Raw genomic sequence first — 18049 nt, forward strand, 5'->3', positions numbered from 1 at the left:
TGAAGGGACTGCTGCTGGCCAAGACTCAAGTACACAACTATGCCATTTTAAAGAACAGACAGTATTTCATCAGCTTGTGTGCTAGATACTTCAGAAGAGGAAGAAGATAATCACCCTGCATTTGTCTCTGTTGATCTGTACTGCCATTTTGTTAATTATAGATGGGCCTCAACTGTAAAATTCAGATCCTGAATTCAACCTCCACCCCCCCATTACCCAAAAGATTCAAGGGTGTTTGGATCCAGAGCTTTGGTTCAGGCCCATATCAAATGTACCTATAATGATTTTATTTCTGTGGAAAGGTAGGAGTAAAGAATGAAGCAGCACTTGTAATACAGAGGGGATTCCTCTGAAAAAGCTAGAGGGTCCTTACAAAGAGGGTCCTTATAAAGAAATATGTGATAGAGTAAAAGTTTGATTTCCCCCTCTGCCAAGATTTTCTCTGCAGGAGTTATTTATTGATCACTTAAACTCTGAGCTGTTAGCTTAATGGGCCTGATTTTCTGATAGAGGCTGAGTGCCCTTAACTCCCATTGAAGTCATTGGTAGCTACAGATACTTAGGCTCCCTAAAAATCAGGCCCAAATGCTTTTTCACAGAGCTGTGCATTGAAAGCTAAACCCTGGCTCTGTGTTATGTGGCAGTAACCTCTTGCATGATCTAGCTGTATGCCACATCAACTAGTTCTGAGGCTGTTCAGCCTAGTGCACAAGGAATTGTGGAGGGTATCTGCTCCTTGGATTGTGTGCAGCTGCTCAGGGGTATAGGGAGCTCATGCAGATGGATAACAATACATAAATCCTGTAAACCCCATGGAACTGCTTCAGGAGAGTGAGAGAGAGGCTGAATGTGTCACTGAGAGAACAGTGTTTGGAGGTCTCTCCCTTTCTGCTGTCCTGTAATCGCCATAGGGGATGGTGAATCTTCTGCCCAGTTGTTCCCATCCTTCAGTCCCTGGCGACCATTCCATTTTAGAAGGGTCAGCCAGGCAGCGCTATGGACACTGGCTATGGATCACGCAGCCCATTCATTATCACCAGCTATGACTGCCCTGAAGGAGAACCTGTCCCTCTATCCCCTTCCCCACCCCCTGGGATCTCAGAGAGGCTCTGCCTTTTGTGATGTCATCCCTCAGTCTTCAGCTGCCCTACATGGCAATTGGGACAGGGAAGGGGAGGGATAGAGACACAGATTTCTCATTTGGGGCCCATGTGTCTGTTTCTGTAGGTGATTCTTAGGCAGTTACAGATCTTGTTGATACTGTAAACTGTTGCAATCTCTATGCTGCATACGTGTGTAGGGCCTGGATTTGATGCTGAAATACCAGGAACAGATTTTTGAGATCTTGAGATTTTGAGGGTGCAAAATGTATGAGAGAGAGTTTTTAGAGAGAGAGAGACAGGAAGAAGGTAGATGAGAGAAGATGATGGTGGGGATAGTACAGAGAGATTGGGAAGGGGAAGTGGGAGGGAAGGAGTATTGGGGAGAGAGCCTGGAAACTCAGGAGGTGGAAGAGAACACAATATAGGAAAAAGAAGATTGAGAGAACAAAGATTACGTACTATAGAAAATTATAATGAGTGGAAAATAGAGTGAAAGACACAGGAAAAGATGGTAAAATACATAGGGAAAGAAAAGTGAAAAACAGAGTGAAGGGAAAGGCAAAAGAACAATGCAAGGTAGGCAAAGTATTTTTAAATATTTGTACTTCATATAAAAATAGATGTAATAAATAATGTGTTGTAATTTTTTTTTAATGGATGGGACAGCATTCAGTTAGGTTCAGCCCTGGCTGGTTATGATGTTTGTCTCTTGATTCTGACTTTTTTATGTGAAATATAATTCTGCTTCCTGTAGTTGCTACCCTCCTCCTCACCGACCAACACCCACTTCTTCCCTCTGTGGTTGCAGCTATCAGTGTCCTGGTTTTTATTTTGAAAATATGGTTCACTTTACATTAGTAACTATTAACTTCCTTAATCAGACCTAATTTACAAACTGATTAGTCAAAGTCACAAAGTCCTTTCAGTTACACACCCTGAAAAAAGTTTCAGCAGGTACAAAATGCAGTTGCCTGTCTTCTCATCAATACAGGTTTCTGTGAAGACATCCACCTGGTGTTGTGCTCTCTGCACCAGCTCCCCACTGTACAGAATCCAGTTTAAGGTCTCTGCTCTGATATTCAAAGCTTTCCATTGAACTGGCCCTAGCTACCTGAGAGGTCACCTCTTCCTCTATGACCATACCCTCCAATTACATTTATATTGCAATGGAAGAATGGAATTCTTGAATAGTAGTGACCATGAATACAGGAGATGTGAGACCTTAGGAGCTGGATCTAGACTATGGAAATTACTTCCACTAGAACTGATAAAAAACAAACAAAAACCCCTATAAACTAATTAATCTATTTCTCATGTAGATTTGGAAGGGAAAGAAAGATCATTATTGTTAACTGTTTTAAAATACTTGGGAGCTGCTATTACATACAGGGGACCTTATAACAACTTACCAAGATATAATAAGCTATATTGGCCTGCAAAATAAAATAAAACAATGTTCATGAAGTAACATTTAGTTTAACATCAACTTGCCTTTGTCCAAATCAGTTATATTGAATATGCTTAATCCAAAAAATTTTTGTGGACCTCAGTGGCAATTATTGCTTCCTCAACGTGATGGCTTGTGTGGTATTCTAAAGTCATTTACAAAATGTACATTATTTTTTATATGGTAAGGATTTTTATTCTATAATTTTAAATGGATCAGTAACTTGTTTACTGCTGCTGTAGGAGTATGTTCATAGATAGCCCTGAAGTGCAAATATGTTATATCAGTCCTTCATATTCTGTCTCTGAAATAGCTTTTGCAAGCAAAGGAGGAAAATGAAATATTGCAACAAATGAGGCATCATTTGGCTGTGTTGTACAGTTACCATTATAAACCTCTACTGTTAGGCACAGACAAATCTGAAACAGGCACTCACTTATATGACAGAAGAGACCAACTGTATGCCTTATGGAGCACCCTGTTATCAAAACATTGAATTAAAGTGTTAATGGTGGCATTGTGAATCTGCCCATGTTTTGCGGTGCATTATGATGACAGCCTAATGCAGCTGTTGACTGGCACACTCCAACTTCATGAAAAATGACAGATTTTGTCATTGCCAAATGCCTGTTGCCTCCTGACAAATGCCTTTAATCACAGAGCTGCTGAAGTTTTGAATGGCAGAGTATATGGAGCTAATGCTATTACCAGAATGTTCGTAAAACATCTCAAGCAAAGGCCTCTTTTTGGACATAACAAAAATGTTTCCTTGGTCTTTTATCTTTGGGGGGGAATGGAGAAAGTTAAAAAGTGCTACAATTCTCAGTGGTCATGCATTAACGCAGAGTGGTATGTCTTTTCAAGTGTGAAGTCTTTGCCCTCCAGTCATTATGCCAAAAAATCCTATCTATGCTCATGGAAAACTGAAACAATTTACCTCACCAAGTGGTATCAGATCGAATGATCAAGAGGCATTTCATTAATCACCACATCCGAAGGTTTGGGTTTCAGAGTTTTATAAGCAGAGAAACATAGAGCTCGAATCTTTCTCCAGCGTACTTTCACAGGGCTCAGTCTGCTGATGTAGGGTAATTACATGGTCTAAAAATACAGCAGCATTTGTTTAAGTTAATGGAAAAGTTACACTGGCTCCAGAGTGCAGAGGCAAAGGCAGATTGAGTTTCCTGCTGACTATTGTAAATGCTTTGCATATTAGATCAGAAACTTTCCAACTGGGAACTGCTATTCCTGAGGAACCAGAGGGTAAATACTGGGAGGAGAATAATAGGCCCTCTAAATCCCTTGGCCAGAAAACTCTTCATGAGTCCTCTTCATGTTCTATGACGCACGTTCAGAAGGAAGAATTTGTAATGATCCAATTGCCACAGCAATAGACGCATACATATTTGTCTGAAGTCTGCTGAAGAGTCACTCTTTCTAGTTTCATAGCAATAAATACTGTAGTATTGAAATGCATTAGATATAAATTAAACAGCTGTGATGGAATACTGCAATACATTTTTCACAAATGACCACATGAATTTTTAAATGAAGTTGTTTCAACCATGCTCGTATTTGTCTGCTGCTCCTGTTCCTGAAAATGTTTTGAGTGGTCATGTTGTTCATTGAATTTTAATATTCTGTGCACACATGTTCACAGGAAAACAAATTTTAAATTTGCATGTGCCAGAATTTGCACTAGCAGTGGATGCATGCTCATCCAATTGAGTAAAAGAAAAATCTTTAAAAAGAACAGGAGTACTTGTGGCACCTTAGAAACTAACAACTTTATTTGAGCATAAGCTTTCGTGGGCTATAGCCCGCATCCGAAGAAGTACTCCTGTTCTTCTTGCGGATACAGACTAACATGGCTGCTACTCTGAAACCTGTCAAAAAGAAATCTTTGAGATTTACCTGACAAATCACATCTAAGTGCACAGATCAAATGACAAATAATAGCAGTCAATCCATAGAATAATACATTTGAATCTTTTGAATAACAAATAAATGTGAGGAAATCACAATCTTTTCATAGATATATCTATTGTGTTCTGCAAACTTTTGTTCTTAATAAAACACTGCAATTTCTTACAATAGCTTTTCATCTGAGTATCTTAAAGCATTTTACTAATTTAGGTGTTTAACTATCTAATACCTCTGTGAGGAAAGCAGTAATATCCTCATTTTACTATGAGGGAACTGAGGCACAGAGAATTTAAGTGACTTGTCTAGCTCACAAGGAAATTCCAGAATAGAACTCAGAAGAACTGAGTGCTAGACTTTTGCCAAGTGCACAAGACTTTACTTTGATAATTTGTTATTTTTGCAAATAATAATTTGAATAATTACTCAGACATATGCATGGAATGTAGTTAATGAGGGTCGTGTGTATTTCTGTTTGAGACAAGAACTGGATCTTTCTTAGTTAATTTTAATGATTGTATCTTATACATCAAGAAAGGATGTTAAAAAACTGGAAATTAAATTGATTTTTAAGATATAAAATTACTTTTTTTGATAAAAGCATCTTTCATGTTTTATCAAAATGTACATACAGTTTATCAGTTTTTATTTAGTTTATCTTTGTCTGTTTCCCTCTGAGAGACAAGATGGGTGAAGTATTATCTTTTATTGGGCCAACTTCTGTTGGTGAAAGAGGCAAGCTTTTGTGCTTACACAGAGCTCTTCTTCAGGTCTTGGAAACATACTCAGTGTCACACAACAATGGAAGATATCCCTCTGTATAGGGCATACTTTTAAATGTCCTTTTTTAGTTATAATGAGGTGCTCTTGAGTTTACACTGAGCTCTTCTGTTTTGTTTAAGTCCAAGTGATCATTATTCTGGGGCTGATGCTGAGGAACTACTGTGTACCTGCAAATCCCAAGTAAGTCAATGAGAACTACAGGTTCTCAGCATCAAGCTGTCTTCACAGTGGCATCAGAACTTTCTGCTATTTATATCACAAATGGGCATTTGACCTCCTGTATTTGTATGAATAAGCAAGAAGAGATTAATCTGTTGTGATAGCAACAGTATATGCCTCAAAATCACATCAATAGCTGTGAGGTAGCTAAGGCAATTATACCTGAGAGCTAGATATCTATGTTTTGGTTTTGATTATATTTTGACTGGGGAAGCAGTTCATTCTGCCAATATTATTTGCCTACATGCTTCAGTGCAGGAGTTTAAAGTACATGAGCACAGGTTGTTGGTGCTTGCATGTGAGTGAGTAGATAGAGTTTCATGCTCCTTAGATTGGCTAGCGCCTCAGATACATGCTAAGTGGTGGAGCAGTGTTGAGCTGCTGTTATAAATTGATAGTCATGACTAGCACTGCTTGGATTCTGAGAAGAAAATGAAAACTAACAGTAGCAAATTGTATCCTTGCACAATGGAAAATCTAAAGCAAAAGAAATAAGGAAAGAGTTTGAAAACAAAGTGAAGGCATTATCTACACATGTAAAAAGAGGGGCAGGGATGTGAATCAGTGAGTCCTAGACTAATGGAAAAATAATTATCATTAAAACAATTAGGCATGTGCCTCCTGTGAGGTTTTCTGGCTGCTTTCCGACTACCTCCAATATTCCTCCAGTCTTCCTGCCTGCCTGTTCAGTTCTTTCAGATGCTGCCTGATCCTCAGTATCCTTTCCTATGTACTTTTGCACTTTGTGGGCTTTTTGGATTTGGATTTTGCTTAGGCTAAGCCAGTGTTTAGCAAAGCAAGGAAATGCTGTAGTTTCATATGAGTGCATTTGCATCAGATATGGGCTCCTCTGTAAAGCGAGACACTGCATTAGATGCATATTTATAAAGTCACACAGTGTAGTCAATTGCTGACTAATTCTGACTATATTTTACCTTCTTATGTGTGTAACAGAAAAATTGTAATAGAAGCAGATCAAGAGAGCAGGCATATAACTGGTGTATGGATTGCTATAGGCACATTTAGATCCAAGTTTTGTCTGACTTTCAATCACTCCTGTGTGCTGCCTCCTCTCCCTAATTATTTCAATGCCTCCTATGAGGTAGGTAAATTATTACTATCCCCATTTCAAATGGGAAATAGAGGCCCAGAGACTAGGGTCAAATTTTCAAAAGAGGATATCTATTTTGAGTGTTTCAGTTTTTAGGTGCCCAGTACTGAACACCTAGGGCCTGATTTGAAGAAGTACTGAGAACCCCAAATTCTGGTTGAAGCCAACGAGAATGTTGGTTCCACAGCACCTCTGAACATCAGTCTCTACTTGACTTAAGCTGGATATTCAGAATTAATGAACACTGAAAAATGTGGGTCTAAATGACTCAAGAGAACACCAAGTGCATCAGTGATAGGATTAGGACTCAGGAGAACCGGGATCTCAGTGTCATTATTTATTCTCTAGGTCAGAATATAAAAAAATAGTAGGATACTTATTATCAGAGAATTAATTTCAGACGTCAGGAAAAAGGGAATTAATATGTTAAAACCTAGGGCGTTGTGTATAGAGAACACAGTATTTCTCCAATATCCAAACAGCTGTGACAGAGCTAAATATGGTGTTTGATAAAATATATACAAATATTGCAAAGTATATGCCCCAATTCACATTAGACATTTCTGTACTAACATGTTCATCAGCTGTGACTGACATACTAAGGTGCTCAGCTCTTCCTCATGGGTTTGGTTGGCATGTAAACTGGAATGATTGTCATCCAGAGAATAACTCCTTTTTCTGTTAAGGATATATCATTTCACTGGATAGAAAGCAAATTATGATAGACTTCATCAGAAGATATGTGGATTCCTTCAAATGCCATGACAAATCCTTGATAGAGAAACATATAAAAACTCTGATGTAAAAAGCTTAGCTCATTGTCAGTAAAATGAACATCACTACTTTGTTGTGAGTGAACTGCAGTATCACCCAAAATACAATCAACTGCTAGATGTTAGAGGAAGACTGTAAGCACTGTAAACATGGGAAGCATGACATGGAAATGGCTGATTAGTGTCATATGGCAACATAAAGTGCAGGTACCGTGACACAGATGAAATCCACAGTATCAGAAGCACATATAAAGAAGTTACATTTTCTATTATGGGGGAACAGTAGCTATAGTGACAATAAAAGTCTAGGTCCACTGTGGAATTTAATTTCTATAATTGATATAGGAGAGAGAAAAGTTTCTGTACCAGGCTGCAGAAATGGGTGCATAAGTGACTTTATTGATTTTTTTTTCCCCTGGTGTTCCTTAATCCTTATCATAGAATCATAGAATCTCAGGGTTGGAAGGGACCTCAGGAGGTCATCTAGTCCAACCCCCTGCTCAAAGCAGGACCAAACCCAACTAAATCATCCCAGCCAGGGCTTTGTCAAGCCTGACCTTAAAAACCTCTAAGGAAGGAGATTCCACCACCTCCCTAGGTAACCCATTCCAGTGCTTCACCACCCTACTAGTGAAAAAGTTTTTCCTAATATCCAACCTAAACCTCCCCCTCTGCAACTTGAGACCATTACTCCTTGTTCTGTCATCTTCTACCACTGAGAACAGTCTAGATCCATCCTCTTTGGAACCCCCTGTCATAAACAGATAGTTAAGGGTTAAGGTCTCTTTTACCTGGAAAGGGTTAACAAGCTCAGTAACCTGAGAAACACCTGACCAGAGGACCAATCAAGGGACAGGATAATTTCAAATCTCTGTGGAGGGAAGGCTTTGTCTGTGTTCCTTGTTTGCTCTGTGTGCTCTCTTTGGATCTAAGAGAGGCCAGAAATGTCTCCAAGTTCTCCTGGAGTAGTTCCTACTATCCAATAGTGAGTATTAATTAGAAAGGCGGAATAGTCTTTTGAGTTGCTTTCTATATTTGCAATTGTGTGTTTGCTGGAGAAAATTCTTTATTCCTGTTTGCTGTTACTTTGATTATGCTGAGGAGGAGGGAGGGGAAGTCTCTCCAGTTTTTATAAGTTAGACCCTGTATTTTTGCATCCTGGTATGACAGAGATAGTGTACTTTCTTTTTTTGTTCTTTTAATAAATTCTTTTCTTTTCTTTGGACTTGGTTAATTCCTTCTCTTGTGGAGATTCAAGGGAAGGGGAGGGGGGAAGAGTGAGTTCCTCCTGAGGGTGATTCACAGAGTTGAATCCGTGTGTATCTCTCCAGAGTGGCTAGGAGAGAGGGAGGAGGGAAGTGGGCTGCTTCCCCGTGTGTAGAGATTCAAGGAGTTTGAATCAAGGTATCTCTCTCTCCGGAGCAGGCTGGAGAGAGGGAAGGGGGGGGGAGGGGAACTGGCTGTTTCTCTCTCTCTCTGGTGAGATTCAAGGGGTTTGAATCTGGGTTTCCCAGGGGAAGCTTGGGGGACAGGCAGTGTGTCAGACACTTTAAACTGACTGGTGGCAGCGAAAACCAGATCTAAACTAGGATTTTAGTTTAGAGGAGTCCATGCAGGTCCCCATCTTGGAACCCAACAGCTCCAAGTGGGGGAGAAGACCTATGACACCCCCTTTCAGGTAGTTGAAAGCAGCTATCAAATCCCCCCTCATTCTTCTCTTCTGCAGACTAAACAATCCCAGTTCCCTCAGCCTCTCCTCATAAGTCATGTGCTCCAGCCCCCTAATCATTTTTGTTGCCCTCCACTGGACTCTCTCCAATTTATCCACATCCTTCTTGTAGTGTGGGGCCCAAAACTGGACACAGTACTCCAAATGAGGCCTCACCAGTGCTGAGTAGAGGGGAATGATCACATCCCTCAATCTGCTGGAAATGCCCCTACTTATACAATATTACTGTTCATAAACTGTATAGAGCAGTGGCAAAATGGAGAGGCGGAGGGGTCTAGTGAAGAGGGCACTGGGTTAGGAGTCAGGAGATCTGAGTTCTGCTGTGTGATCTCAGGCAAGTCACTTCACCTCTATGTGCCTCTGTTTCCCCTCCCACATTTGGTCTATTTAGACTGGAAACTCTTTGGGGCAGGGACTGTCTTTTTACTGTGTTTGTATGGTGCCTGGCATAATGGATCACTAATCTGATTTGGGGCTTCTAGACACTCCAAATAATAATAATAATAATTAATAATAAACAAAAGTAGAAATTTAATTGGCCATATGTGACTTACAACTGAGACACAGTTAACACAGTTCCATGCTGGCTTAAGCACAGCATGAATTACTGCTGTGGTAACATACAGGGTGTGGATATAGTAGGTGGGCTCATTGTCCCTGTGCTTTAGTCTTATGAGGTGCTGTTGAGCAACTGGTAGAATGCGCTGATCTCCTGTTGCAGTCAGTGGTAACTGAAGGTGCTCTGTGCTTACTGGGTGGAAGGACTCCACCAGTTGCTTCAGTCTGCTCTAGTTTCTGGCCATCAGTTTGTAGACATAGGAGTAAGATGTCAAAAACTGTATAATGCAATGCAGTGATCAAAACCCCAGAGAAAATTAGCATGATTTGCCTGGCAAGAAAACATGTAGCATCTCAAATTGCAACATTAGCTGCTCAGGGATAAAACCTGGTAGGGAAATGGTGCTAATTAGGGCTGTCAAGTGATTAAAAAATTAATCTTGATTAATCACACTGCTAAACAATAATAGAATACCATTTATATAAATATTTTTGGATGTTTTCCACATTTTAAAATATATTGATTTCAATTACAATACAGAATACGAAGTGTACAGTGCTCACTTTATATTTATTTTTATAATAAATATTTGCACTGTAAAAATGAAAAATAGTATATTTCAATTCAATTAATACAAGTACTGTAGTGCAATCTCTTTATCATGAAAGTTGGACTTACAAATGTAGAGTTATGTACAAAAAATAACTGAATTCAAAAATAAAACAATGTAAAACTTTAGAGCCTACAAGTCCACTCAGTCCTACTTCTTATTCAGCCAATTGCTAAGACAAAAAGTTTGTTTACATTTGCCAGAGATAATGCTGCCCACTTTTCTTGTTTACAATGTCCCCTGAAAGTGAGAACAGGCATTCGCATGGCACTGTTGTAGCCGGCGTTGCAAGATATTTGTGCCAGATGCGCTAAAGATTCATATGTCCCTTCATGCTTCAGCCACCATTCCAGAGGACATGCTTCCATGCTGATGATGGGTTCTTCTCGATTAAAAATCCAAAGCAATGCAGACCAATGCATGTTCATTTTCATCATCTGAGTCAGATGTCACCAGCAGAAGGTTGATTTTCTTTTTTGGTGGTTTGGGTTCTGTAGTTTCCACATTGTAGTGTTGCACTTTTAAGACTTCTGAAAGCATGTTTCACACCTCATCCTTCTCAGATTTTGGAAGGCACTTCAGATTCTTAAATCTTGGGTTGAGTGCTGTAGCTACCTTTAGAAATATCACATTGGTACCTTCTTTGCATTTTGTCAAATCTGCCATGAAAGTGTTCTTAAAATGAACAACATGCTGGGACATCATCCGAGACTGCTATATATGAAATATATGTCAGAATGTAGGTAAAACACAGAGGAGGAGACATACAGTTCTCCCCCAAGGAGTTCAGTCACAAATTTAATTAATGCATTTTTTTTTAATGAGCATCATCAGCATGGAAGCATGTCTTCTGGAATGATGGCAAAACCATGAAGGGGCATACGAAAATACTTTGCAATGCCAGCTACAAAAGTGCCATGCGAATGTCTGTTCTTATTTTCAGGGGTCATTGTTAATAAGAAGCAGGCAGCATTATCTCCCGTAAATGTAAACAAACTTGTTTGTCTTAGCGATTGGCTGAACAAGAAGTAGGGCTGAGTGGACTTGCAGGCTCTAAAGTTTTACATTGTTTTGTTTTTGAGTGCAGTTATGTAACAAAAAAAAATCTATCCTTATAAGTTGTACTTTCATGATACAAGTACTGTATTTCAATCTCTTTATGAGATGAATTGAAAAAATACGATTTCTTATTTTTACGGTCCAAATATTTATAATAAAAATAATATAAAGTGAGTACTGTACACTTTGTATTCTGTGATTTAATTGAAATAATTATATTTCAAAATGTAGAAAACCATCTAAAATATTTAATACATTTCAATTGGTATTCTATTGTTTAACAGTGTCATTAAAACTGTGATTATCACAATTAATTTTTTTAACTGTGATTAATTTTTTTGAGTTAATTGCATGAGTTAACCATGATTAATCGACAGCCCTAGTGCTAATGAATCTTAAGGCACAAGGGCTCCCAAAATATGACTTATAGCTTATTACACAAATTGGCTGCAGCAATGTTGTATTTAGAAGTCATTTGATCTGGATAATGCACTAGACAGGTAGGAGTCACATCTGATAATATTACAATGAATAAGGGAAGTGGTGAATTCACACCACCCCAGCTGGAGCCCAAGAAGGCTAGAGCCTCAAGGAGTCCTAATCCTTCTCTGAGCTTCAGGGTGTGCAGGGGACAAGGGATGCGCAGGCTTCACCATCCGTTAGGATGATGTACCCTGCTTTTCCCTGATGTGACTGGCCCATTATATGGATTGTGTTATAGGTGGGAAAAGACTTGTCCCCTATTAATGTGTGCACAGGACTGCAGTTATGACTGGCCTTTGTCTGGTGTGCACAGTGAAAGGGGAAGGCTCACATATTACATTGTTAGGACCCAGTACAAGTACGTAGATAGTGTGACAGTGTCAGGCCAGATGGCTACAGGAGAGTGTTAGAAGGTAGATATATTAGTCCCAGATTCAGTAGATCCCTTTTCCCTGGGTAAGGTAACAGGGGCAGTTCCAGAAGAAGCAGGAACTTACTGGAATCAATTAAGGCAGGCAGGCTAATTAAGACACCTGGAGCCAATTAAGAAGAAACTGCTAGAATCAATTAGGACAGGCTGGCTAATCCGTGCACCTGAGTTTAAAAAGGACCTCACTTCAGTTTGTAGCGTGCATGCAAGGAGCTAGGAGCAAGAGGCACTAGGAGCTGAGAGTGAGAAGGCATATTGCTGGAGGATTGAAGAGTACAAGCATTATCAGACACCAGGAGAAAGGTCCTGTGGTGAGGATGAAGAAGGTGTTGGGAGGAGGCCATGGGGAAGTAGCCCAGGGAGTTATAGTTGTCGCACAGCTGTTCCAGGAGGCACTCTAGACAGCTGCAGTCCACAGGGCCCTGGGCTGGAACCCGGAGTAGAGGGCGGGCCCGGGTTCCCCACAAACCTCCCAACTCCTGATCAGACACAGGAGGAATTGAGGGGAAGGTCTCTGGGCTGTTCCCTGACCCACATGGTGAATCTCTGAGGTGAACACATCCGCCAATAAGCACAGGACCCACCAAGATAGAGGAGGAACTTTGTCACAATAGATACATGCTTCCCCTCAACACTTCTGCACAAGTGCTAGTCACAATCTGGCCCTAACTGTCTGTGTATTTTCCCATAATTTTTCAGTGCAGGTTGCCCGAGTCAGATATTTTGGCACATAATCTCCTTCGGTACTCTACTCTCATACAGCTTTTGGGGTTAATCTAGTTTTCTCCCAAGGGATAACTATAATATTGCTTTCTGATCACTGGAAGGTATATCCTTCTTCTAATCCATCCCTCTGGAGGCATTTTAGTAGCTGACATGAGTGATTAGGTGCATTCCTTTTGTAATTTACACACTTACGAAAATCCAGCTTTGCTCAGTTTAACATTCTCATTTGTCTGAAATTCCCTGACTGGAATGGGAGATCTCCAGTGGCCACACAATTTTAATTTGCTAAGTGTTTACTCAGCAACATTCATAATTTCACCCACTACCTACCCATGTTTTCTGAGAAATGGAGAACAGACATGCACCCCTGTATTACTAGAATATTTCAAGCACACACATTGTCTACTTTGCTCATGAACATCTTAAAACAGGAAATAACATCTTTTTTTTGGTTGTTGCTTAGTATGTTGGTATGTCTTTTGCTGAGATTGGTGGGATATAATTCAGGGCTTTCTATTATGTAAAACATCCTGGGAATTCAGTCAGGATGTTTTGTTTTTTTTATGTGAGCATGTCTGGATTATATATAGGCTTGGAAGAATTAGATTTTTATTGGTAAATGGCAGTAAATATGGATTTCACTGTACACGCAAATCAATGAGAAAATATTTCCATTGATAATTGAAATTAACACATAGGCAAGGTAAGAAAAATGCTGCTTGAGAACTTAAGGATATTTACTTTGTTTATTTTGACAAGTTGATGTTGACAATTTTGTGTTTTAATGGTTATAAAGCTGTAACTGTTTGGATCTCAACATCTGCTGTCATTAAATAATTATTGTCTGACACACACCTCTTCCATAATTTCCTGTGAACATTTAAATACATAAACATTTAAAAATATTGCTTACAATACATCTATATTATCTGTCAAGATTATAAAATAAAAATTGAGTTCTGCCAAGCCTAGTTATATAGCAACCACAGTTATGAACCGGGGACATTGAGTTTACTACACAGCTATGAAACCCATACATTACTTGGTTAGAAGTATATGCTTTCTAAAGAACTTTGGGCTTGATTTTTTAAAAGTGTTGAATGCTTGCAACTCTGTTTGAAGTTACTGGGATATGTAGGTGCTCATCAGACCCAATCTGTTTGGTTTTTATCTAATTTTGAATGTAGAATATATAACGCATGGCTCTGCCTGCATATCAACTCTTTTACACAGAATATAAAAACTTGTGCATTTATTGAAAATGGTATGTAAAGTATTCCCTCCTCCCGTCGCTATCAGATTTAAGCAACTGCAGATTCTCCCACTGGAACAGGATACACATGCTTAATAATTTATAGCAAATGTAATTTAGTAAATTCACTTGCTACTACCATAAAACCAGTGTTTCTCATAGAAATAACAATTCAGGGATATTATACAGACTGGCATTGTTAAAGGATAACACTAGGTGGCAACAGGTACACTCTTTTAATATACAAAATGGGGAAGATATTAAAACTTGATTTACACATTCTTTTCTGCTCTATGAGAATTATTATTTTTATCAAGCAAAAGGGGACTTGTATTACTAGTAATATTATAACAACTACCCATAAGTGCAGATGTACCTAGGCTGAAGAGACAAATTTCTGACATCTTTTGGAAAAGAGCAGGGCCGGCTCTAGCAATTTCGCTGCCCCAAGCATGGCGGCACGCCGCAGGGAGCGCTCTGCCGCTCGCCGGTCCCGCGGCTCCAGTGGACCTCCCGCAGGCATGCCTGCGGATGCCCCACTGGAGCCGCGGGACCGGCAGACCCTCCACAGGCATGCCTGCGGGAGGTCCACCAGAGCCGCCTGCTGCCCTCCTGGCAACTGGCAGAGCGCCCCCCGTGACATGCCGCCCCAAGCACGCGCTTGGCGCGCTGGGGTCTGGAGCCGGCCCTGGAAAAGAGTCACGTGTCTCTAAACAAGTGTAAAATAGCAGTGAATTAAAGAGCCTGATACTTCACACTCCTCACTGAAGTGAAAATCAGTGGGAGCTTTTTCAGGACAGAAGTCTTGAATACCACCCTAAAAATAGAATCATACATGGTAGCAAAACATATTTTCAAGTAATAAACACTGCTCCCCAATCTCTAACTCAAACGTTGTGTGGTGCAACTGCTCTGCGTCAGGTTGCCCAGGTAGCATAATCTGGCCTGGTGTCCAGTTTAACCTGCTAAGGAAGGCTCATATAATGCACTCTTTCCTTGCTCCCACTGCCAGTGCGACCAGAGAAAAGGGGCTTGGGCTAGGACACCAGAATGATATGGTGACCCCTGGATACATTTTTGGTTCCCTATAGTTGTTGAAGTCTAGCAGATCTTTGAGAAGCCCTGAGGCTCATCTAACATGGCACAGGGGGACTTGCGTGCAAACAGATAGCGCAGGATCAGGCTAGCGCAAAGGAGAACTTCAAGCAATGCTAGGTTTGTAATGAAAGAGATGCTGGGGCTCAAGCAATTGTTTTATTTTCAGAACTGATGCAGCAAAGCCAGAGGTGCCGGGCTATGAACTGCCAGGCTTAGAGGTGCTGGGACGCAGCCCTGGCACAAATTAAGCACTGGCCTTCAATTATCTGTGTGTGTGTGTTGTTTTTCTTCTTAACACTTCCTCTATGAAATGGCATCATTATTTAATAAATCTGTGAAGACACTACTTATTAATGAAAATTTACCAATTTTCTTCTCTGGTCCATGCACAAGAATTTCACACTTTCCCTAACTGCTTTTGCTATTTGTATTTCAATTTTGTGATTTTAATACCTTTTTAATAAACACTGTTCCACAAAGATGCTACTAAGGTGATGCAGGTGATTTTTAAATTCACCATAGTATTGATTTCATTTAACAGGACACCCTTTTTTAAAGTAACGTGTGAACTGTGATTGTAGTTTTCCAAGACTTGGAGTGGTGCTTGGTCATGATAAATAGGAGATATCTATACTACTTTTACTGTTTCTATACTGCCTTTTTACTGTTTCTGAAACGATCAACCATTAAGAATGTATTTTTTAAATGTAATGATTTCTGATTATTTGCTTGTTTGAAATGGTGTTTCAGTTTTCCTCTAAAGTAAAAGCTGTTGCACTGTACAAACCTTTTGGAAAGTCTCCTTGTGTTGCCTAATTTTGCACACCAAATAAACTACTCTTGCTGATGCAACCTCTTTTAAAAAACATCATTAAAGTAGCACATTAAATAAAGTAGCATGTTCTTCTAAGGCTTTCATAGTAATGATCTTACTGAATCAACATTACTCACATTGGTTTCATGTTCTTTCCCTGCTGAAAATTCACAACAGTTCAGCCAGAGTTATCAGAAAAGTTATATAGTTTATTCTTTTATGAAGATTGTTTTAAAAATATTGCTGAATTGTCTGTAATTCTTGCTGCACTGTCAGTCTTCAAATTGTTTTAGTATGCACTAGAAAATAGATGTCAACTAGAATACAATGTCACATTTTCTACTGCATAGTGTAAAACAGTTTGCATATGCATTACTCTGCATGTGTAATATACAGTGGATACACTTAATGTTCATTCCAGTTTCAGAGATACTAAAAGCTTCAAAGATATCCCCCATTTTAAATACAGTTAATAGAAATAGTAATATTTCTAAAACCAAAATGAACCTTTTAAGTGTGATCACTATAGTGTGTACGTGTGTGTGTGTATAACACACACACACACGCATGTAAATATATGTGTGCATATGCATATTGTTGTGTGTATATATGTCTCTGTATAATAAATCGTGTATTCTTCCAGATGCCAAATTTGAGTTTCCAGCCCATTCTACATGTGAATGGCGTTATGATGCCTGTACAAGCCCCTGTTTCAAAACATGCAGAAACCCTTTGGGACAAAACTGTCAGGATGTACCAAAGTAAGTATCTGCATTTTTCTAGAATAAAAGTATATAATGGTAAGTACATATGGCACTGGATATAGTTCAGTGCCATGGCACCATATTCATTAATCAAAATTCAGTGAAGGAGGAAGTAGTGAAATTGTAGCCATTGTGGTAGCTACATTAAAGTAATGCCCTTGAATGGCAGTAATCTTTCAAGATAGTGGGTATCCTAAATTAAGAGCATCTTTGAAAAGATGTGGTAGTCAGCTAATGTCAAATAGTTCTGGCCCTGCTCCTCTCATGAGGCATTGCAGCAACCATATCTGTCCCTAACAAAACTATTGAACAAAATTTTATTCCAGAGGGCAATGGCTCTCTGGTATTTCTAAATGAAAGTCTTTATTATTGGAAGGACAAACAATCATTCCAAAGATAGAGAGTTACATAGTTCACATGTTAGCTCAGATCTGCAAGAATGGAAACATGGTCAGCTGCATCTTGAAGAAATGTCCTGAGCTGATGAGAACTAGAAAGGTCCATTATCAGGGTCCTGTGCCTTAAATTATTTAGAAATGTAGAATGCTGTCTTAAAATTTAATACTTTGTCTATAACCGACTGCTTGAATACTTAATACTATGTTTCTCTTTTAGAGTGGAAGGATGTGTCCCCATGTGTCCTCTTCATATGGTGTTGGATGAAGTCACTCAAAGATGCGTGTATTTTGAAGATTGTATGTTCAAAAATTTTCACTTCGTTATGTTTAATTTGATATTTAACTTATGACATTACTAGATACCTAAAGTAGTATAGCCAGAATTTTCAAACATGGGTGTCCAAAGTTAGACATCTAAGTCCATATTTAGGGACCTACATAAATGGCCTGATTTTTCAGAGATTTTGAGTCCTGGCAATATATCAGTGAAAATTAGGCCTCTTACTTAAGTGACCCAATGCAGTTTTTACATTTCTAACTTTAGATGCCCAAGTTCATAAATTTTGAGTTATCATTTAACATGCTTTACAGTTGAAACAAATTTCTTTCTTAAAATATAAGACAAATTATGAAGAAAATTAAGAGGTTCTTTTTCCATAAAACTTTCAGTAACATTAAATATATAGTCAATGCCTTCCCTAACTCTTTTTTCTTAGAAGCTCTAAAAAATATTAGAAACCTGAAGAAAGGGGAAAAAAAAAAAAGATA

The 18049-nt window shown here is 39.2% G+C and overlaps 1 protein-coding gene across 1 annotated transcript in view; it reads left to right on the forward strand.

Annotated features, from left to right (window-relative positions):
* Positions 1-18049, forward strand: part of OTOG (otogelin) — a 153969-nt gene that overhangs the window by 88495 nt on the left and 47425 nt on the right. Inside the window, exons 31-32 of the mRNA XM_045012732.1 lie at positions 16763-16880; positions 17499-17578. Coding sequence (XP_044868667.1) covers positions 16763-16880; positions 17499-17578 — 198 coding nt within the window. The remainder of the gene's footprint in view (positions 1-16762; positions 16881-17498; positions 17579-18049) is intronic.

The sequence above is a fragment of the Mauremys mutica genome, chromosome 4 (genome assembly GCF_020497125.1).
Source record: "Mauremys mutica isolate MM-2020 ecotype Southern chromosome 4, ASM2049712v1, whole genome shotgun sequence".
NCBI classification, from domain to species: Eukaryota; Metazoa; Chordata; order Testudines; family Geoemydidae; genus Mauremys; species Mauremys mutica.